Raw genomic sequence first — 23,367 nt, forward strand, 5'->3', positions numbered from 1 at the left:
TATATTAAAAAAATTCATTTATTCATGAGGTGTAATGTTAAAAGAGCTTAAATCGACTTAGGCTAAAGTAGCCTCTTCATTTATAGTAAAATACCCTTAAAAATTGAGTGTATAATTTGTCTATTTTCTGGAAACCTTCGATTTTTTAAGAAAAATATAACATCGAGTCTCAATTATGTCACACAGTTTAATTTATCCACAATACTTACTCGACTTATAGCGTTTTCATACAGCCAAATTTATTGTTCAATTAAAATTTTTATTGAAAACCCCTTTTTTTCTTTTATACTGCCGGCTACTCCATAGCCAATCAGCTGTTATACATTTTTATACTCTCGCAACAAAAGTTGCTAAGAGAGTATTATAGTTTTGTTCACATAACGGTTGTTTTTAAGTCATAGAACTAAACGAGTTAGATATAGGGTTATATGTATCAAAATATGTTTGACGAGGCGTGTCAAAATCCGAATGTCTGTCTGTCCGTCCGTCCGTCGGTCCGTCTGTCCGTGCAACGGATAACTTGAGTAAAAATCTAGATATCTTAAATATCTTGTATGTATTTCGCAAACCAATAAAGCTATATAAACCAAACTTTCTGCAGTCGGTTCTCCTACGTACCCCACCACACACCATGAAAATAGTTGAAATCGGATAATAACCACGCCCACCTCCCATACAAAGGTTAGGTTGAAAATTACTAAAAGTTGGTTAACACACTAACGAAAAACGTCAGAAACACTAAATTTCACAGAAATAATAGCAGAAGGAAGCTGCACTGAGATTTTTTTACAAAATGGAAAATGGGCGTGGCATCGCCCACTTATGGATCAAAAACCATATCTCTGGAAGTATTCCACAGATTTCAATGAAATTCGGTATATAATATTTTCTTGAAACCCTGATGACACGTGTGGAAAATGAACGAAATCGGTTCACAACCACGACAACTTCCCATATAATTCACATTTGAATTCCATCTTATCCCTTCACTTTATAATATATACATAAGGAACCAATGAAGATAGCAAAATAAAACTTTACACAAATACTGTATATGATCTGTGACACACTTGTGAAAAATTTGTCGAAATCGGACTATAACTTTTCAATGCCCCGGATATCGAATATGAAGAACTCAGTGCCCCAAGGTAACATTTCACCGAAAATTTCGATAGATCTCTCAGGTATCTTAATTTAATTCAGAGGAAATATTTTTCTTCTAATAGTGTGTCTCTGTACCAGAAAAGGTTAAATGTTATAATTCCTAAAAACTACCATTTCAGAGACCTCTGAAATCAGTGAGGTGTTTATTTTTTTCATTATAATTTTTTTATTTTGGAAAAATATAATAAATTTTTTATATTGGGTGTTGTTCAAAACATTTCGAAATAATAAAATATTATCTATTTCGAAATATTGATTTGATCAAAGAAAATATATTTTAACCCTATTTCTAATCTAGAAACAAATGTTTTCGAAAAATAGATATATCCCTCTACTACATAGATTTCTAATTTGCTCAATTTCAGGATTTAATAGCTGAAAAACCTTTCAGATTATTTCAGATAGAGACCAATTTAGAAGATATTAATAAGATCAAGTTGTCAAAACTCTGATCGTAGTTTTGAACGATTTTTAGACTTACAGAAAGATAAATTAAAGGTAAGAGAGAGAGAAATCCGTTCTCTATGCAACAAGTAAACTCAATCTGACGAGAATTATAAGGAGAATAAACGGAATGTTAGAAAGCAGTACTTTGTCAGTGGATTCTGGAACATTATGATATTAGGAAATGAAAGATATGTATGTCACACATCAGAGGATTTTATGATCCAACGAGGGAGTATACAAAGTGAGCCGTCTATACAATGAAGGTGAGAAAATAAATGTGTTAAACACCACAGAGATGATCGATTGCTAAGGATTCTTATAAAAGAGAGATATTACGGCGCTTCTTTTTTTCTAGTTTTCAGCTACTGACGAACAGCTGCTGATTATTGGTTGATTTTCGCTCGGTGGTTCAACAGTACCTGCGAAGGAACTATAATATTAGTAATGGAACAGAGATTATTCCCATGTCATGCGGAGAATTAGTTCGAAACTCTCAACACTACAAAGCGTCGAATTCGGAAACAAATCAAATATTTAATGATGAGGTGGTAAAATATTTCTAAGAGAAAGGATTCAATTAAAGATTTCTGATTTTAATGCAGAATTAAGGGGTTATATACAGTTAGACGGCCGAAAAAAAGTGAATTTTCCAGAATTTTTTCTGAGAAAACTTTTTAATTTATTGATCCAAAAATGTATACACATATTATGGTATCTTTTAACTGTATTTTAAGACTTAGTACTAGTAAAAATATTTATTTGAAAAAGAGCTACAGCTGATCTCCTGGAACTCCTCTCAAAAAAGACGTTTTGCGGTGACCACTATATCTCGGAACTGGATCATTTGAAATTAAAAAACCAAACAGATTTCGTTAAAATAATGTTAAATCTAGTAATTTATCGAAGGAATAAGCAAAATAAAATTTTTTGACAAAATGGTGGTTTCTCAAAAAAAAAAATCGTTTCTTCACCGAAATTTCGGCCTTAAATTGTTTATAAAAAAAATATTTATCGGAGAGAAAAAATCTTCGATTATTTACTAAAAAATATATTTAAGAAGGTCGTGTTAAAATTTGAGACTAATCGGTCTAGCCGTTTTCGAGTAATGTTGGTCACCGACTTTGAAAACACCATTTTGAGAAAAACGCGTTTAGAGTTTGGACCTTGTACTTCCAAGCACTCTGAAACGCCTTTTCAAATTTGCTTGTAACTTTGAAAATATGCACCGGAACGATATGAAATTTTCTGTGTGTATTCTTAAATATATGTACATTAAGAAAATGAAATAAAAAAATCGATTTTTTGAAAATTCTAACTGTATATAACCCCTTAGTAATGCAAGCCATTCGAATAAAATTGTTCGCATCGTTCATTACTTTCATACAATTTTCTGGATTTCAGAAATGCTCAAATGTGCCGCCTATAACGGCGCTGTCATGTTTCGTTGCAAGCAAACTGTCTATCTGTCGGCGCGCTGCACTATCACTGTCGGAAACACGCTGCGAACCGCGTTGCGGCGCTTGCCAAGTAATTCTATGTCAGCGACGGAGTAAAAATTACACGAGAATTAACACAACCGTGTTGGCGCGCATACAGCATAACCGATGTGGCAAGTTAACAAAGTGCCAAATCGTGTTGCTGCCACACTTGTGTCGCGCTGTGCATTTGCTGCCGCACTGCTTTGCTCCAACATCAGCTTGTTGTCATTCCAGACGCAACGCGCCAGCAATCCGTTTCGCAGAAATACACTTGCCACTGCGCCTGGCTGCGCGTGGTTAGCATGTTACATGTGAGTAGCGAATTGTGTTGCATGCAACAGGCTGGCAAGCGGGCGACGGCCGACAATATGTAGTTGCTTGCCACTTGGCAGCAGGAAGTGATCTTACAGCAACTGATTGCAAATAGATATGAATGCAAGTAAATGAAGTGCGACTACAATTCTAAGCCAGGTGTCGTTAATTATACTCTTGCCTTCACCTCTACTCAGAGTCATTTCTTTTATTTCCTTCATTAATATGATTCTCACAAGCTTATATCCAGATTTGTAGGCGAGTATAAGCATGTAGAAACCCGCGCAGCCAAAATGCTTTATAATAATAGATTTCTTACTATCCTATTAATCAAATAGTCCCTTTAATGGTTTCTAAAGTTTCGATAGAATACCAGCTAATGGACACGGGGTTTTCCCAAAACCTACTATCTGGAGTTCATATATCTAATGAAGAAAATCTAACGTCGTTATCGGAGAAAAAAAATTGAGATTTCATAAGCCGAAAAGCATTTCGAAGTAGTTTGACAAGGTGAGGTTTGATCAGAGAAACTGTTCCAGAATGATCATAAAACAAAAGTTACATTGGAAGTTGAGCGCATATCTACTTTGGAAATCCATATCACTCAAATTTCAAAAAATAATCGTACTCTATAGAAAAGAGCTGGAAAATGTATCGAAAATATGGAAGTTTAAGGAAATGGTCTCTCATAAGAATTTGTTTGAAATTAACCCTATCTATCGTATGCAATAAAGGCGCTCATCGAGGTACTGTGTGTCATGAAAAAGTTAAATGAGTCATTACAACTGATATATAAACACATTAAATTGGAGTGAGAGAGATTAAAGAAAAACAACAAGCTTCCTAAAGTTCTATTAAATTTTGGAAATGGACAGGTCCCATATGAGCATGTTTGAGGATACGTCCGAGGAGTCGATTGTGAGAACTTGTATTTGATATGTATTAGAGTAGACCTAAATAACAAGAAGTTTTAATTTTTTCACAGTCGATTTTTATGGATATTTCTAGAGATGTAATGTATTTCTACTACTTGTAAACCTATTACTATTAGAACCACCACTAAAACGAACACTTCCTCATTATTTAGTTCAATGAGCGGTTCAGATTTTCCCTGTTGAGTACTTTTATAGTCTTCATGTGCGCGCTATCAATTTTCCTTAAGCTAATTGATCGTTGAAATCTTTATTTTATTAATGCCAACCAACTACAAGACAAGTCGGCGTATGTCTTTTCATAAATATTTTGGCGAAAATCGCAGGAGAATTTGAGTAAGTAGGCACGCTAAGTGCAAATGCATTTACACAAATTGGAAAAATGTATAAATAGAAATAAAAGCGAGTGTGTGGCATGCAGCTTTTGCGGGCGAATTCGCAGTCATGTTAATTAGACACTTAATGACGCTGTGGAATGGTGGCAGAATGCGGAAATTTTCGACTAAAAATATGTTTATTGTCAAAAGTGGAATATGAAAGTGTAAAAAATAGATAAAGGTGACTTTAGTTGTATAATTGTTTTTGTATTATAAAAAAAAATAATAAAAAATAATGTTTTTCTACATCGTGATATTTAGAATCAAATTTTTAATCGAATCGAGTGTCTGGGAAATTATTTACAATTTATATCGTGTTTCTCATTAATCTGGTAGAATTTACAGTGAGATCCATTTTAGTCTCTTCGCCTCACATTTATGTTCGAGTCTAAAGTTAAATATAAACAATGCACCCCAAATAAGTGGCTGCTCCCTTTTAATATTGAAATCCAGATGTTTACACCACCAGCTGGTAAGTTTTATTTTTAAACATGTCATAAATGACAGAGTCAACATCAACCTTTAATAAAATGGGAAAAGTCAAAATAAATATGTCAGACTTTTATCGAACAACCAGAACGAGTTTCTTTTTCGAATCGTTTCATAGAGAATGACAGCTCAATGTAAACACATAGAACTTAAAAAATATAAATATATATTATAGGATACTCATGGATCTACATATATGTATATGGATCGGATCATCATAATTTTAAATTCAGGCTTATAAGGTTGTTAACGCCTTTATTTCGTTTCCTGCTCAACTACAAACAGGACGAGCCGTTGCGAAATAGAGTTGTGTAATTTATAATAAACAAAATTCAAACTTCGATTTTCGAAAACCAAGAAGAATTATGAATAGAACTTAACATATATATAGTTGTTTATTTTTTATTGTTTTGTCGAATACTCTTACTCACAGCATAATAAGTATCAGTGAAAGTAAATCATATATGAATCACTATTTACTGAGGCGTCAGTGGAGGTTATCATATGTCGATTTTTTATAAAATTGTCGTAAAAATAATTTATTCATTATTCATTTACAGAAGCAGTGTTATTGGCCAGAGAGAGAAAGAGTTATAGAGATAGGGGGAAAGGAACGGAGTCTAAAATTTTCTGCAATTTTAGACGTTATTATAATTAAGTGCCTATGTACCCGGTACTTTTTATCCAGCTTTTTTACGTATTTAACTTGAGTACTAAAATCCTAAATATTTAAGTATATTTTAGAAGAGAAGAATACTGGTCAATGTCCAATAGACACACATGCGATTACATTAGGGATCAAGTCACATGCTAGTTGCCAAAGCTTCTTGGAGGAAGATGAAGTGGAATCATCCAAGTACTTCCTCCTTCAATGTCCATCATTCGTCAGACTAAATTTAAATCACCTCGGCAGGCATATCTTCGGTGAATCCATCGAAGTGACATTAGACTTAAGAACTTTATAACAGAGTCCAAGCGCTTTGCCGAATCACAAGGGTCTTGGCGATCCGTTGGCAGTATATGGGTGTCACTCTCTGGGTGACTCTCTGATGTTGCACAGATCTACCCCTTGACCTATCTTAACCTAATCGAGATATGAAACACGGTTCTTATAAAGTTCCTTTGGGGCGACTTTTAATTTGAGGAACCCTGCATTATGATTTAAAGAGATATTCTTAAAACAAACAGAAATCTGGTCTTAACGCAAGAAAACATCTATTTTATATACCTTTATAGATCCTTATCTGTCAGAAGCCTCTCTTCAAGGGGACTCAAAAATTCAAAAATTTTCACCACAATGCCCGTAAACTCAAATCTTACTCAATTGTAAGAAGTGAAGTTTGCAAGCTACATTGCTTGAGATTTGTTTGTTGTGAGGCCTAGTTTCCACACAAATTGCCAATTACTGCCAACTACTTATGTATGTGTGTACATATATACATATTTGTCTGTTGCTAATTCAAGCTTCATGTGAAGTTTATAGCATGCTACCGGCTTAAGCTGCATATGTGACTTCATGTTTTTGGTCATTGTGACATAACGTGCGTCTAATTATAAACACCAAGTACGTAAATTGAGCGGCAATTTGTTGCGAAACGTCAAAACGTCACCAGCCAATTAGTTAATGATTATAGTGAGCTAGGTGCATATGTGCATATATATTTATGTGTGTGCATTTACACTGTGTAACGAAATAGAAAAAAATCTAAATAATAAATTAAACAGTGGGAAAAGCAGCAACAACGGTGTTGAATAAATAAACAATGGTGTGTTAGAGAATGATGTATTGTTTAAACACATACATACATATACTTAAGATTTTATGTTCTCATAAATGCATGTGGCATCAGTAAATATATGTTTGTTTGTATGTACATTTGTGCATGACACAGTTTCGTTGGCAACAACAGCACCCATCGACAGGTCTCAACCAACCATTGCGACTCCACCTCGTTCAACACGCCCGCCACTGCACGCCAGTGACTGTATATTATGCCGATCCACACATGCAACTCCCCAAAGTTGTTGTATAACAGCAGCAACAACAACAGCGTTTGCTACCACTTCATTTGTATGATGATTTTCACAATTGTTTACTATTTATCCAATTCACATAACCCTGTACGTGTGCAACTCGTATGTATGAATGTATATTATATGCGCTTCTTTACAGTTTTTCCAATTTATGGTATATGCCCCACATGCACCCATATGACTGTTGCATCGTTTCGTATGTCCAATGGATTACATGCGCCCGGCATGCAATTGACAATTGTTTATTATTGTTGCTTTTAACACACACATACATATTTATAAATAAACACGATTTGAAATCACATTAAGCATTTTTACAACTTTATTTCATTAAAGAGTTTATTTTGGTAATAATTTCATGGCTTCTTTAAAAATTATTGTATAATGTATGCCTTGATTCATAGTATGTTGGTACATATGTACATGTAGTTAAGTAATATCTATTATTTGTATATTTTTCATTTCAAGAAACCAATGTTGAATTTTTATTCTGTTGATCCCGTAATTTGAGTATAGTATTTAGATTTGCTTCAATAATTGAATGTTACAACTCACAAATCTCGAAAATTTCGGGGACTTAAAATATCAGTATTACGGAATTGACATATTTCCCCACAAGAGAAAGTAGTACAACATTATTAAGCAAGAGTCAAAAGGCATATTAGGTTGTCAAATATCTCCCTTCCGCCTTTTTGTCTTTTGAATTTCGCGGCTATGTATAAAGCGCTACACCATTTTACATAACCTACAAAACGACTATGCATGATTAGTTTGGATATTGCGTTCAACAGTTATAGACGTGTAAACATGGAGTTCACTAACGCTGAAATTCGCGTTATTTTAAAGTTTTTCTTCGTTAAAGCAAATCCGCTAGAGAGAGTTTTGGGGGATGGTACTCTATCACTTCGAACAGCAGCGGAATGGATTCGACGATTCAGAGCGGGTGAAAACGACACCATGGATAAGACTGGGTATACAAAAATACCTGATTTTTAGGTGCCGCATGAAAAACTTCTGGACTGAATCAACGCCTGCGATATGCAGCTGAAATGGAACAAACTCGACTCATTTTAGGAGCGGATGGTGACTGGCGATGAAACATTGATCACATACGACAACCTCAAGCGAAAACGGTCATGATCGAAGGCCGGTGAAACGTCCCAAACGTGTCCAAGCCGGGATTGACGGTCAGGAAGGTTTCGCTGTGTGTTTGGTGGGATTGGAAGGGAATCATCCACTATCCACTCCCATATGGCCGGACGTCATATTCTACCATCTACTGCGAAAAACTGGACCGCTTTAAGCAGGCGATCGACCAGAAGCATCCATAATTAGCCAACAGAAAGGGTGTAGTGTTCCACCAGGACAACGCCAGACCACACACTTCGTTGAGGACTTACAATTTAGTTACATATGTCTTAACATTTATATTATAACGATTTAAAAATCTCGAAATATCGGGTTCCAAGATTTTACAACTCTAATTTGCAATAATATACAGTGGAACTTCCATAATGAAAATTTCTATAACTCGAATTCTCTCTAACTCGAAATTTTTTTATGGATTATGGTGATTCGAGTTAGAGAAATTCCACTGTATATGTATAAGTACATAAAATAATTTCAAATCGTGTTTGTTCCATTAACCTTGTGTTATGCTGTACTTCTTTTAGTACTGCCAGTTTAGAATACTTATGTAAATACATATTTACAGTATTTGTGAATAATTTTTATATCAATATACGTTAATCAGTTTTATTTCTTTGTTTAATTATCAAAATCTTACTGGCTGAATCACGCAACGAGAGTCATTCTTATATGAAATAAATTAATTTCTACGATTTATAAATACTATGTATTTGAATATACATATGGGCATTTCCGCCATGTCGAACGGGACAATCGTACGCCTTTCAACTAAAAAAAAATATGAAGTAAAATGTTTTTTAATTTTGACAGTAGGATTTTTTAATAGCCCTTCATTAGCTCTACATTTAGTGTTAAGGTTGATTTTCGAACAGTTTTCATTTTCAAGATAATTGCAAAAAACCAAGGCATTCGCACGGGACAAAAAATGGAAGTCGTTTTTGGGGACAACGATTCAAACGGCGATTTCAGCGAATTGTGAGGCAATATTCAAATGTTTTTGATTGTAAAATGTTGCGCATTGATGGCCTTTAAAGATGGTATGAATTTCATCAAAATATAATTTATAGTTTTTTTTAAATTAATTATTAACCACATTCGCACTGGACATGTCGCACGGGACATTTTTTTCCATCATAATATTTATGTTCAATTTGTTGTTATAATACGGAATTATTTAACAACAAGTCCAATAAAATGGCTTAAAAAAGTAGTAAATGTATTTATTTATTTATTTTAACCAACATCCAACGAGAAACACAACAAAAATTCTATAGTATGAAATGAAAATAGTATTATGAATGTGAAATACAGTTTTTTCAGAAATGCTGTCCTCGGGTATACAAATTTTTGGATTTCGTTATCTGCTAGACTTTCCTTTTGATAACTGCTCCCAGTCCATCGGTTCCTTGCAAAAGAATTGTATTCTAATGAAAAGTTAATTATTTTATAAAATCAACCAGGCTTGATAAAATAAATTTTATTTTAAACTGAGAGCATTTACCTTAAAAAAATAAATATTTTAGAAAAGCAACTAAAGGATTTCTTAATTTTAGTTAAGAGATTTATCAAGAAAATAATATGTCATGAGTTAACTTGTCATTTTTAAAAACAAACGATTTTCTCCTGACAACCTTGTTAAAATGAGCACTCTTATTTTGTTTTGTAAGCCTATAATTTTCGACAAAATCTATTTGAATAGCTATTTCAGTGGAATTTAAAGTGCGGTTTTTGCTCATATGTAAATAATTAATGTAAATGTATCTATTTACATACTTAAGTAAATTTTATAAGACAAAAAATAATTTTCAATTTTTAAATTCCACACCTACGATGTCGCACGGGACCAATTTTAAGTAGTTACCAAAACCACAAATCTTCTGATTTTTGAACAAGGTTTTTTTTTATTTCAATTGTATACAAATTTACTGTTTATATCCAAATTTTGGCGAGCTTGTTGCTTATATTTCCGATGCAGTGGGAACAAGTGTTGTTTTTTGATGTCGCACGGGGCATTAAAATATAGGATAATAAGAGAGCAAAAACTTACAGTTATTTGCAATCGCATGCTTTCTTATGCATTTTATTTTGCTCTTTGTACCCTTATAAAGGTTTTACACAAAGCAAAAAACTACACAAGATATGTTTCTTTAAAAATCGAAATGAGAAAAGTAGCTCCTACGCGACTTGGCTTTGGTATATCTCGTAATTGGTTATGAATTAATTTAAAATTACTTTAATACAAATAAATTTAAATATTTTCCTATGAAAATATGCAAAAACTTTGTAATTCTAATAATGTTTAATATTTTGTCTGTGGTGGACCTTCTGGCGGAAATGCCCATATGTATGTATGTGTTAAACATTTGATTGGGTTTTAGCTTTGAAATAAAAATTTCTAAGAAACACCGACAAGTAGCGCGCTTTTCTGAAACATTTCTTATCACTCAAGTGCATTTTCTCATAAAAAATAAAAAATTATAAATTGTTGACAAATAAACTAACGTTCGATGTATATAAATTAACACGATATCTTGCTCTCATAACAATTTAGAAATCTCAGAATTACACTCAAATGAGTTTAAAGAATATTTGATTCGAGGCGAACTTCGAAGACTTCTTGTTCCCAAAGTGCCAATATTTTGGTATTTTTTTTAATTAAAAAATTTATAAAAATCTTGTTTATTTTTTAAATTTTGTCTTTTAAAAATATAAATTAGAATTGGATTTGAAAAATGTTATTTTCTCTAAAATAATACTTATTTATTAGCTCTGGGATAATTACATCAATTGACCCGCAAACTACTATATTTTCTAGTGTTTAGTTGGTATGTTATCAAAAAGGTCAATCAAGATGTAAAATACGTATCAAGTCACTGAAGAAAATCAAACGACTGCAACGAAATTTCGTCACGATCAAAAAATTTAAATTAAAATATATTTTATCAAATGGATTTATTTTATAATATTATTAGTATCAAACTACAGAGATTCTTATATATAGTCTTTTCACACAGCCCAATTAATTGATCAATTAAAATTTTAATTGAGAACCCAGGCTACACGCTAATCGATCAGCTGTTACACATTTTTTTTTTTTGCTTCTTATAAGAAGTTGGAAAGTTTCATCAGCTGATTGCTATTTTTAGTAGCGACATCTAGCGTATATTTTTTTATCAAGCGCTTTCACTTGTAATATTTTTTTGTTAAACTAAATAATAAAGTATGGACATTTGGCCAAAGAGATTTAGCAATAATTTATATATAAGGTATTACATACAAGAAGAAGGGTTGCCACAATTATTCGATATTAACTTCAAAAAATATTGATAAAACCAATTAAATATTAAAACATTAATATCAAAATTAATGCGTTTATGTATGTTGGACATCTATTAATGTTAGGATTGCCACCTACAATCCATAAAACAATACTTTACACTTCCTTTGTACCCAAAGCTATTAAAATGACGATAAATAATATTTACACCATAAATTATATACAAAAATACAAATTTGCATATTTTAATACAATATTACCGTTAGAAAAAAACAACAAACACATACCGGAAACTGAAGATTTTTTCAAAGAAATTCCTTCCAAGGCTTGTGGTCGTCATCATCATTTTATAAGCTTCCATAAACAAATAGACGAACAAAAAACGCCACAAATATATTATACACTAACACACACGCACAAAAATAATTGGAGCACAGGCAAGAACAGCCGTTTCTTTTGTTGAATGAAGCGGTTGTTTGGTTGAATGCTGAAATTTTGGCGACTTACTGGGATACAAAAAAAAAAAAACAAAAACACATTAAAAAACAATAATAAAAGGCGAATGATATTGAGAAGTGTGGGTTTTGGTTTCATGTGAGATTCTTTTTTTTATTTTTTTCAAGGGAACCACACACTGTAACATCAAAGGGGTAAACCGCGAGCTTTGCGAGGGTCACTTTTATATTTTTTTCTTTTCTTTTAATGTTTTTAATATTATTTTTTATTTTAATTCTTTTTTTTTGATTATTTTTCTTTTTTTTTTCAAACTACAATAACAAATGTTGAACGGCGTTAATGATATGCCCAATTTAAGAAGGAAATCCGCATCAAGTATACAATTTGAAGAAAATACATATGTTTGTACATATTTTACATATGTATGCAAAACACCCGTATATTTGGATGAATTAATAAATTAAAGCACAATAAGATTGTCGCGCATACTAGCTCACAAAAACAACAACAATATGAAGACAAGTAAAGGGGTTGCACTTACATGTATGCATTAAATATATATTCGTTAGTATATAATATACACTCATTTGATTTTCTGCATATACACACATACATTTATGTATGTAAAAGACACTTATGTATTTAAAGCACTTAAACTCGTTAAGTCACTGGGAACACCAAAACCATATCACTGTAGTATATACAGATATGCATTGTTGTTGTTGTAAGTCGAATAATGCATTTGGAACGTGAGCTTGACAAATTCATTTCAATTTCGTTTTGATTAAAACCAATTTTCGTCTCGGTTGTGAAGACACTATTATTTTGTTGCTTTTTCGCTTTGCGACTTTTGCGGTCTCATTTCTTTTGTGTTGCAATCATTTCGTTTAAAGTAAAGTAGGTGAAAATTCAACGGTATCGCACTATTTCTTTGATTTTTTATGTTATTATTTCAAACGATATTCCCGGTATAAATTTAGATTTAATTTTTTTTATTAAATAAATATTCAATTTCAATATATTATATTATTTTATTTTTTATATTTATTATTACAATATTAATAATACTACATAATAATAAATTAAATATTATATTTTAATTACATTAAAATTTAAAAAAATATATAAATTTTTAAAAATTAAAATAGTTCTTATTTAAAAATTATAATTAAATTTTTGGTTATCAAAAAATTTACAAAAAAAATAGGGAAAATTTTGTCAAATTCAAACCAAATTTGTCAAATTTGTTATTTCCTAAATTCTTTTAATATCCAAAATTCATAAATATATTTTAATATTTATATTATTTTTAACAACATAAAATTATTATAAATGAGATAATTGTTATTCTTTATATCATTATTTTTTTCTTATTTATTTTATTTCATTTCATTTCATTTAATTTCATTTGATTTCATTTCATTTCATTTCATTTCATTACATTTCATTTCATTTCATTTTATTTCATTTTATTTCATTTCATTTCATTTCATTTCATTTTATTTTATTTTATTTTGTTTTATTTTATTTCATTTCATTTCTTTTATTTTATTTTATTATATCAATTTTTCACTCCCCTCAATTTCAATTATAAACACGCTTGTCGTCAATTATAATTGAAATTTGAAGAGAAAATGCTGATAGACAACAAAAACATTTCAGCGGCATGATTTTAAGCAAATGTGTACAATTATTATTGTTTTTTTCTCATTTCATCAAATTTAGTAACAGAAATAGCATTTCGCCAAATACTAAATATTTATAAATAAACAAGGAACACAAAGCACTATAACAACAAAAACACAATAGTTGTACATATGTATGTATATCCTCATTTGACTAATACGCAAATTATTAAAACTTTTGTTGCCGGCACATGTAGTATATGCATATGAATATTTATATATGTCTGTTTGTATATATTTTATGTTTTCTTATGAGTAATTTGGCTTTCTTCCGCTGTTACATACCATACAAACATGTTTGCATGTTGATTTGTTGTAGTTGGCTTTGATAATGAATTTTAGTTGTTGCTCAGCCATTTTTGTTGTTATTTATGTTGGCTTGTGTTGCAAGAACGCCAAGCGATCGTAAAAGTTAATGACTTTTGTTAGCATGAAAAAAAAATTTAGAAGATTTTTTGCGCGCAAACACCTTTCTAAATTCTTGTGGAATAATAATAAAAACAAAAAGAAATTAAATTTTTTAGGCATTTCGTTATGTACATACATACATACACACTTAATTATAAAATGTTAATTTTTAATTATTTTATTAGAATTTATTTTCATTTAATTGATTTTTTGATAATGCCTTTCTAAATTCTTGCGGAATAATAATAAAAACAAAAAGCAATTTAATTTTTTAATTATAAAACGTAATTATAAAATGTTAATTTTTAATTATTTTATTAGAATTTATTTTCCTTTAAATTGTTTAAACATTTTTAAATTTTTCATTCATTTTTTATTCTTCTAATTTTTTTTTTCTTTAATATGAACAATTTAAATTTTTTTATAATTTTTTTTTATTTTTTTTTTTTATTTTTAAACTTTGTTCTTCAATAATAATTGTTAAATTTGTTATTATAAGATTTTTTTATCGATTTTTTTAAACTTATAAATATCTTTTAATTAATTTTATAAAATATTGACTGTTTCATATCAATGGTTTTTGTTATTGTTATTTAAATTTTATTTATTTTCAATATTTAATTTTCTCTTATTAAAAATAATTTTTAACATTTTTATTGTAGATACTCATTAATTATAAATTTTTTTTTATTAAACTCTTTTAAATATAATTATTTTTTATTTCCACTTTATATTAAAAAAATTTAAAATTTTTAATCATTATGTTATTCTTTAGTTTCACTGTTGTTGTTGTTAATACTTTTCACATTGTTGTTGTCGTCATTGCTATATAGCGCATCACCGAATTCCACTTAAATTCACTATGATTCACTTTAAAGCCGGAATTTGCACTGCCAAGCGCTCGACGCCTTGCTGACCGTCGCTTGAGCGTCATAAAAACATAAAAGTCCAAAACAAAAACAAACACAAAGAACGTGCGAATATCAGAGCTACGAAAACAACTGAACCGTGAATTACGATAGTGCGACAACAATAACAATAATAAATAAAAACAACAACAGCAACATTCACCAAGTTCAAGCTGACACAAATCCAGTCGCCGCGCCGCAGCCACTAACTTCTTTCACCTACCCAACTATGGGCACACACCCCCCGCTTGCACTTGCAACACATGCAGCAGCACTTGTTGTATATTTTCCAAACTGCTTGTTGCACCACAACTTTTCACTTACAAGCATATATTTATTTATTTTTATTTATAAACAACAATTTTCACAGCAAAGAATTTTCTTCGTGTTGTTGTTGCGCACTTATTCTTCTTCCCTCAGGTCGTTTACTCGTTTATTTTCGCATTACTTTTGTCGTTGTTGTTGTTGCTTAATATATTACTACGCTATGTTTAGCTTGAAAATTGTTTTAGATCGCGCGACGAGCAACGCGTTACTCGCTACTGCGCATTCGTTCGCTTTGAAAGTATCTCGACAACTAACTGAGCGCTGAGTAGTTCGCTTACTTGACTGGCTGGCCGGCGCTCGGCGTCGCGATCCAGTGAGTGTGGTCGTGCATCGCTTCGTTGCGCTCGCCGCGTGAGTTGTCCACCGGTGGCGGCGCTGCCGTAGTCTCCAACCCCAAAAGATCGCCATCAGACGGCCAACAACAGCACCAGTGCCAGTGCCAAAGCAAAGTCGTCTTCTCGCTTACGTTGTCTTGTGCGCCCTAGCCGTGTCTTCTTACTATACGCTTCTGTTGTTGCTTCTGCTTTGTATAGTGTAACTACTTTTTTGTTGTTGCTTGCATGACTCAGGTTTGTTTCTGCGTTGTTTTGTTTTTCTTTTAGGTGTGATTGTGAATACACGAATTTACCGTTCGTGCACAAAACTCACCGGTGCGAATAACAGTGCCTGACAAATGCAAATTGGAGCAGTTTGAGAGACGCATAATGTTCAAATGTTGCGATGTTCAGCGAAATTATTAAAAGAGTATTTTTTGTGAGATAATACTTTGAAGATTCCGAGAAGCCGATCGTGAATTTTCTTCTTATTTAAACATACTTAACAAGTAGTTCTTCCAGAGTTCATTCCTTTGGAGAATGATACAAAGTTAGGTTTCATCTATGGGGATTTTACAGACCAAATTTTGCTAGGTACACATAGCGCACTATCTTGAGAATGTAAGCTAAATAGTAGATATCTAACTTCCGAAACGAATACCAAAAGTTCAAAAAGTTATTGATGTTACTAGTACTCTCGTCTATGTATAGAATGGCTGGATTAACTAATTTGACTATTGGTTAGAATTATAAATAGGTATCTATCACATTCCATGATTCCATGATCATGATTCCAGTGCAGAATCACTCTTGCCAACAGGTGTTACTTTGGACTGAGTAGGCAATTGCAAAGTAAAGTCCTCTCTCGACGAACAAAAATCAAACTCTACAAGTCACTCATTATTCCCGTCCTGATGTATGGCGCCGAAGCGTGGACGATGACAACATCCGATGAGACGACTCTTGGGGTTTTCGAGAGAAAAGTATGATTTATGGCCCTCTGAACATTGGCAACGGTGAATACCGCAAACGATGGAACGATGAGCTGTACGATTTATACGACGACATTGACATAGTTCAGCGAATAAAAAGACAGCGGCTACGCTGGCTAGGTCATGTTGTACGAATGGATGAAAACACTCCAGCTCTGAAAATGTTCGATGCAGTACCCGCTGGAGGAAGCCGTGGAAGAGGACGACCTCTACTCCGGTGGAAAGACCAAGTGCAAAGTGACCAGGCTTCACTTGGTGTTTCAAGTTGGCGCCAAAAAGCAAAAAGGAGGAACGAGTGGCGCACTCTGGTGGATTCGGCTATAATCGCTTAAAGCGGTTTCTACGCTATATATATATATCACATTCTGTCATATTATAGTAGATTTCCTAATTTTCTCATGAAAAATCAAGAATCATTGATCATAAAAAGAAAATCAATATTCTAGATCCCTGTAATCCCATCAATTTTTGGTTCCAATATGACTTACGCGTATTCTTGTAGATTTCTTCCAATAGGCTTATGATAAAATCTAAGACAATGAATAGAGCTATAGAGTACAAATTTGTTTTCTGGGGAAGAATGGATTTCTTTCAAATGCGATGTGAAGTAACAAGCTTCGGAATATTCCAACAAAGAACATATATTTATCGAGTCCTAAAGTGCAGTAAGCTCAATCAATTCCTTTTTAGATGAAGCGAGGCGATGCCCAATTCTCTTTAAGATCAGGCGAGGGTAGGAAGTATTCCCGAGTAGTAATCGCAGAAAGTACTAACGTAATAAATTCGGGATTATAACTGTATGACTAATACCATAATGTATTTTAAAGAAGATAGGCTCTTTTTGTTTTTTTTTAGTTCTACCTCTCTACCTCAATTGAATTTCATAATACCAGAAGGTTATTGTAAAGAAAGATATTTTTAACTGAAACCTAATGTAAATGCCTTCATAAAAAGAATAACATATTTTTCAATTCTTACTCTTAGTTGTAACAAATTTATACTCGTACGTACATACACAATTTCTTATTTGCAACTTGTTAACCCACCGTTCGGTCCTCTTCAGGTTCTGTCTTGATGTTCTGCGTATACATTTTCCTCACTCACCTATACTTTTAACGCTTCTTTCAACTCTTCTGTCGCTTATTCTACATGCATGATTGCAACCGTATACCCGCTCATACATATGCACACTCATGTAGTATATTCTTAGTAATGTTTTTGCAGATATTTTTATCACTTGTGGAGTGCTAATGCAATGCGGAATTTATGCTTTTGAGTAGCCGAGATGGCCCATTTCGCATGTGACATAAGAACTTTGGTATGTAAATATTTGCATATAGTTATATGTATGTAACTATGTGTAAGTGTAAATACAAGCTCTGGCAGTGAGAGGTATGCCATTATTTTCTCATTTTTTTGGGAACATAAGTTGGCGAAAAGTAATGACTTTAATAGGTCGTGGGTGTATAAATACATTTGAATATTTGCAATTTTTTTTTATGCACATATATGAGTCATAGTATGATTTATTTTATTAGTAACAGAAATTTGGAGAGTTTGTGATATTAAATGGACGTATGAATGTAGTCTACAAAGATTTGGTCAGGTTCCGGTTTTATATTACATTAAACAAATAGAACTTAAATGTTTAACACGTTATATGTACGTATATTTTAAGTGCTATCCCTATAAGAAATCCTTTACATCTGAAAAAGCAACTTCAAATTACAAGATATACATATCCAATCCCTAGTTGCTTTTATCATGCTTTTATTGGTTAATAGAGGATAAATATGGAAAATATTAAAATTACTAATAATAAGTTCACTATTTGATAGAGTTGGATCATTTAGGGGTAAGTTCGGGCGTAACCGAACATTTTATACTCTCGAAATTTATTGATGTAGTTTTATTTAAGATAACACACAATTTGACCCATATATTCGGCATAAAGTCCAATAGAATACCGAAAATCATCATATAAGTATATGAAGGCTGAGCTAAGTCCTGAACCGATTTCACCAAAAACCAAGACTATGTATATTCTTACTTAATTTTGCTAAGATATCTCTCATATTAACCGATATAAGCGGTATAAAGCCCACCAGAAGTTTGATAATCCGAATATAAGGTATATGGGAGCTAGAGAAAGTTATGACCCGATTTTAACCATTTATGGTACAGAGACACATTATTAGAAGAAGAAAATTCCCTCTGAATTAGATTGAAAAATCTGAGAGATTTGCCGATATTATCGGTGAAAAATTACCCTTAGGCACTGAGTTCTTCATGTTCGATATTTGAAACATTGTAGTCCGATTTCGACCATTTTTCCACAAGTGAAGCCGCAGATGATATTCATACAGTATTTGTGTAAAGTTTTATTTCGCTATATTTATTGTTTCCTAATGCATATATTATAAAGTGTACGAATCAGATGTAATTCAAAATTGATTTATTTGGGAAGAAGGCGTGGTTGTGAACCGATTTCGTCCATTTTCCATCCGTGTTATCGGGTATCAAGTAGTGTTTCTAATGTTTTCATTAGTGAGTTAACGCACTTTTCTACGTAACCTTTGTATGCGAGGAAGGCGTGGTTATAATCCGATCTTCATGGGTATAATTATAATCTTCAATTTTTTGACTGTATAAGGAAGTGTCTAAAAGAAACGACTGCAGAAAGTTTGGTTTATATAGCTTTATTGGTTTGCGAAATATATACCAAAAACCTATTTTGGGGCGGGGTCGCGACCACTTCCCAAAAAAAAAAATGCATCCAAATATGCGCCTTCTTAGTGCTATCTTTTGTACCAAATTTTTGTGAACGTGGTGCGATTTCGCCCATTTTCAATAGCAACCCTATCACGGTCTCAAGGAACATGTCATCCAAGTTTCGTCAAGATATCTTAATTATTACTCAAGTTAGCCGTTGCACGGGCGGACAGACGGACAGACAGACATCCATATCTCGTTTAGTTTTAGGACTTACCACCAACCGTTATGTGAACAAAACTATTATAATCTCTTAGCAACTTTGTTGCGAGAGTATAAAAAGGGTTTAAATTTCGGGCAATAAATGTTGTATCTTGCAGTTAATGTCCTTAATTTCAATTATTTTGCTGCCGAAGTAACCCGATTACTGAACCAGTTATGATATAAGTTATTGTCTTGTATATTTTGGGAAATTCAATTCAATTATTGGATAACAAAAGGTCAGAAATTATCTGACAGTTTAATACGTATTATTATTGTTTTGAACATGCGTTAATCTCATCGGCGTAAGAATAACGACGAATGGGAAATTCCCAGGCAGTAGAAAAACCCCACCACAGAATAGTTTATCGTTGCCTTTATCGGCAATATGCAAATATTTTTTGGTGGTAATATGCAATTTTTATTCTCATATATTTATTGGTGCTGACGGGAATTAAAGTTATTTTATATTGGATGACTTCATCGCTTGTAACATAAGAATGTTGAAATAAGTGAACCTTTTCTCTACTACTTTTCTGTAAAAATTAATTCGTTTGAAGTTTTTCGTCATCTTTGGTGGACTTTACAAAAAAATCTCTTTTGAGGTATGACTTCGGCAATTCACCTAGCAATTAGCCAAAAAAAAGTATTTTAATGATTATGAATGATAGCCACATTGGGTGCCTAGAACCTGAGAGTTGTTAATTTTGTGATTCACCAGGAATTTAATGCTTTCTAACTTATTGTTTTCAGAGTTGAACGCACAGATGTCGATGTAGTGCAGAAATTAGGTTTTTAGTATATTTATATATGAAAATGAGATTTGAGTGTGTTCAAAATATGTTGAGTAGAATAAAATAATGCAATAAAATTTGTGAATAATATTTTTTTTATAAAATTAGAAAAATATTTTTTTTTTTTTAATTTTCTTATTATTTTTTCTCAAAAATCGCTAGATGTGCCATAATAGTATATATGCATGAACTGCATTATATATGTATATACATTTATACAGCTACTAAACAACTCTTAAAGCTACGCACAAACTGCTCCTACATAGTTTTCGCTCTCGCTCAACTTCCGGTTTGCGGTCAACAAAAACCAGCACAGTCATCTCCTGCAAAAATGTTGTAATAATTTGCAATTCTTATGAAGAGCAGCACAAAAAACAAATTTAATTGTGAAAATGTTTCGGCCCACTGAGCGAGTAGACGCAGCATTCCGTAATAATCGTGTGTAATTTCCTGGCAATGGCAACAACAACAACACCACAGGGCAACAACCACAGCACAATAATGTTGTTAGCGTATAAAAACCTGAACGAAGCTTGAGGTAACAAAGAGACACATAAGAGACACACAAGAGACAGGCATTCATTGAAATCACTGCGGGCAATGCAAACTACAACAACAACAATAATTGTAATAACCATAATGCAATGAAAATCCGCTAAATACGCAATGTCAGAGTGGCAAGACAACGGCGACATGTTGCCTGTGGCAACAACTGACGACAGCAACATGTGCGCAGCAGTTGAAAGTAAGAAGAGACTACAATAAAAACAACAAATATAACAAGCAGCAACGCTTACAAAGTCAAATGCTGGTACATAAGGTGACAGCAACAATAACAACAACAACTGCAACGACAACAACTGGAAATAAACATGCGGCAAGCAGAAATTGTACGCACCGCTGCACAGCAAACAACAACAACGACAAAAGCAAATACTATTTATCTGCAACAACATGACTTGGCAAGCTGACAGCGCTGTCTACATCATGTCCGTCCGTCCATTTGCTTGTCTGCCTGCATTTGGTCATTGCTGCCACTTGCGGCCGCTTCATTAAATGCAATAACCCGGCAACTAAAGTGCGCACACAACGCAGCAGCGAAATTATAAACACAAATAATGTCAACCAGCAATACGAGATACATACAACAACAATAACAAACAGTTGATCCGCGCAGTCGGCAGTTAGTTGTGGCGGCGCGCAGCAAAAAAGGAGAAAGTGTTGCCGCCTCCGCTCTCCACCCTTCACTCTTTACACAACAACATAAAATATAATCTCGCCGAATACACCTGATCCAAGTGGCCGTGGAAAATCGCCATTCCGTTGAACATGAAATGAAAATGCTGCCATTAAGAGTGCAATGACTGCGTTGCCAGCTGCTGCCACTGGCCAACAAAGCTTGTTGTAACAAACACTTGTGGCGGATATGGGCAGCGTGTTTATCAGTGGATTAGCGAAAAGAGTCAAATATATTAACGGTACGTGGTGAAAAGTGTTTAATTAATCATAAAATAATTTACTGAAATTAGAGAAATGTGGGAAATAAAAATATTACTTTTAGTATTGAAGAGGGTTAAGCAATTTTTAGGTTAGGCTACTTATATCCTCGAGGATTGATGAAACGACTAAAGGCAATTGAAGGTTAAGAACAAGAAACATTTATTCCAAATTTCATTTTACTACTAATAGATGATATAGTGCTTTGAGCTTGAGAAGTGATATCCAGTAAGACTTCTAAAGAAACAGCATCTCATATTTATCCAATTAATCTAAAGGGATTGTGTCTTATCTTGCTGCGGATCTGCGGTCAAAGAGATCCGACACATCCATTAGGAAAGCACAGACAGCACATAACCAAAAATCTCTGAAGAACACTGTATTAGATGAACCGTTTGTAAATGTGATTCTCAAGCTGCGTAGTATAGGCACAAGAACTCTTAAGATAACCCTTTTAGACAATGCGAGGCATACTTACAACTCGTCTCTCAAGGTCATTGGTTCTTTAAATGGCGTGCGAAGTCCGAATACAGATCTCTGTGGTACTGAAATTGCTATGAAACCCGAAAAAGCTTAAAAACTCAAATCTGCTACCGATAGCCCGGCTTCAATTAATTCTTGAGATCTTTGAAATGTCTTCATATCTTAGTAGATAACAAGCTCCCGAGTAAATGCCGGCGAATTTATGTGCATCGTCTATATCAACATAATAAAATAATATAATAAAATATATATTCTGTATTCGAATTACAAAATAACTTTTTATTTGGAATGACTGCAAGTTACCGTATAATTACTAAAAGTATTAACTTAGTTCCGACACGTTTTTTGGGACTGATATTCAGACCAGTTAGGATGTACCTTTGGTGAACCGAACCATATGTGTGACAGACTAACTTCGTCGAAACATGAGGGTCTCTTGATCAAGTTCAGAGAAGATGAATTTGTGATTTAAAGGTCGATAATGCTCAACCCTCATTTCATTGAAGTTCAATGGCTTATCATCCAACAGAATTCAATAGTTGACTTGAAGACAAACGAACCAGAGCTTTCATTAATAAAACAACTCTCATCTCGTTTATACAGCTTGTAGTTATCGAACTAAATCGACACTAATCACTTCAGCAATAAAAAACATTGTTGATTTAATCAGTCTAACTCTGTTTTGGCGACTAACAACAACAATTCATAACAATGAAATATTAGCACGTAAAAAAGCTATTAATTTCTAATGATCACCAAAAATGAAAGCAACATAAATTACAAGCCAAGTCGCCAACCACAAAAGGTAGAAATGTGCTTAACAGCAAATGAGGAGAGAATAAAAGATATTTGTAAGGCAATAAGTAATATT

The 23,367-nt window shown here is 32.8% G+C and overlaps 1 protein-coding gene across 8 annotated transcripts in view; it reads right to left on the reverse strand.

Moving 5' to 3' along the window:
* Positions 1–23,367, reverse strand: part of LOC105217115 (protein sprint) — a 444,786-nt gene that overhangs the window by 200,867 nt on the left and 220,552 nt on the right. Inside the window, exons 1-2 of one of the 8 annotated variants that reach the window (XM_054232310.1) lie at positions 15,565–16,155; positions 11,947–12,165 (exon numbers count right to left, since the gene is read on the reverse strand). The exons of 4 other annotated variants lie outside the window; for them this stretch is intronic. In XM_054232310.1, coding sequence (XP_054088285.1) covers positions 11,947–12,020 — 74 coding nt within the window. In that variant the 5' untranslated portion in view covers positions 12,021–12,165; positions 15,565–16,155. Of the gene's footprint in view, positions 1–11,946; positions 12,166–12,656; positions 13,016–14,085; positions 14,112–15,440; positions 16,156–23,367 lie in introns of those variants that run through there. 3 more of the 8 variants (XM_054232308.1, XM_054232309.1, XM_054232311.1) reach the window with 3 other exon arrangements.

Source organism: Zeugodacus cucurbitae, chromosome 5 (assembly GCF_028554725.1).
Source record: "Zeugodacus cucurbitae isolate PBARC_wt_2022May chromosome 5, idZeuCucr1.2, whole genome shotgun sequence".
Taxonomy (NCBI): domain Eukaryota; kingdom Metazoa; phylum Arthropoda; class Insecta; order Diptera; family Tephritidae; genus Zeugodacus; species Zeugodacus cucurbitae.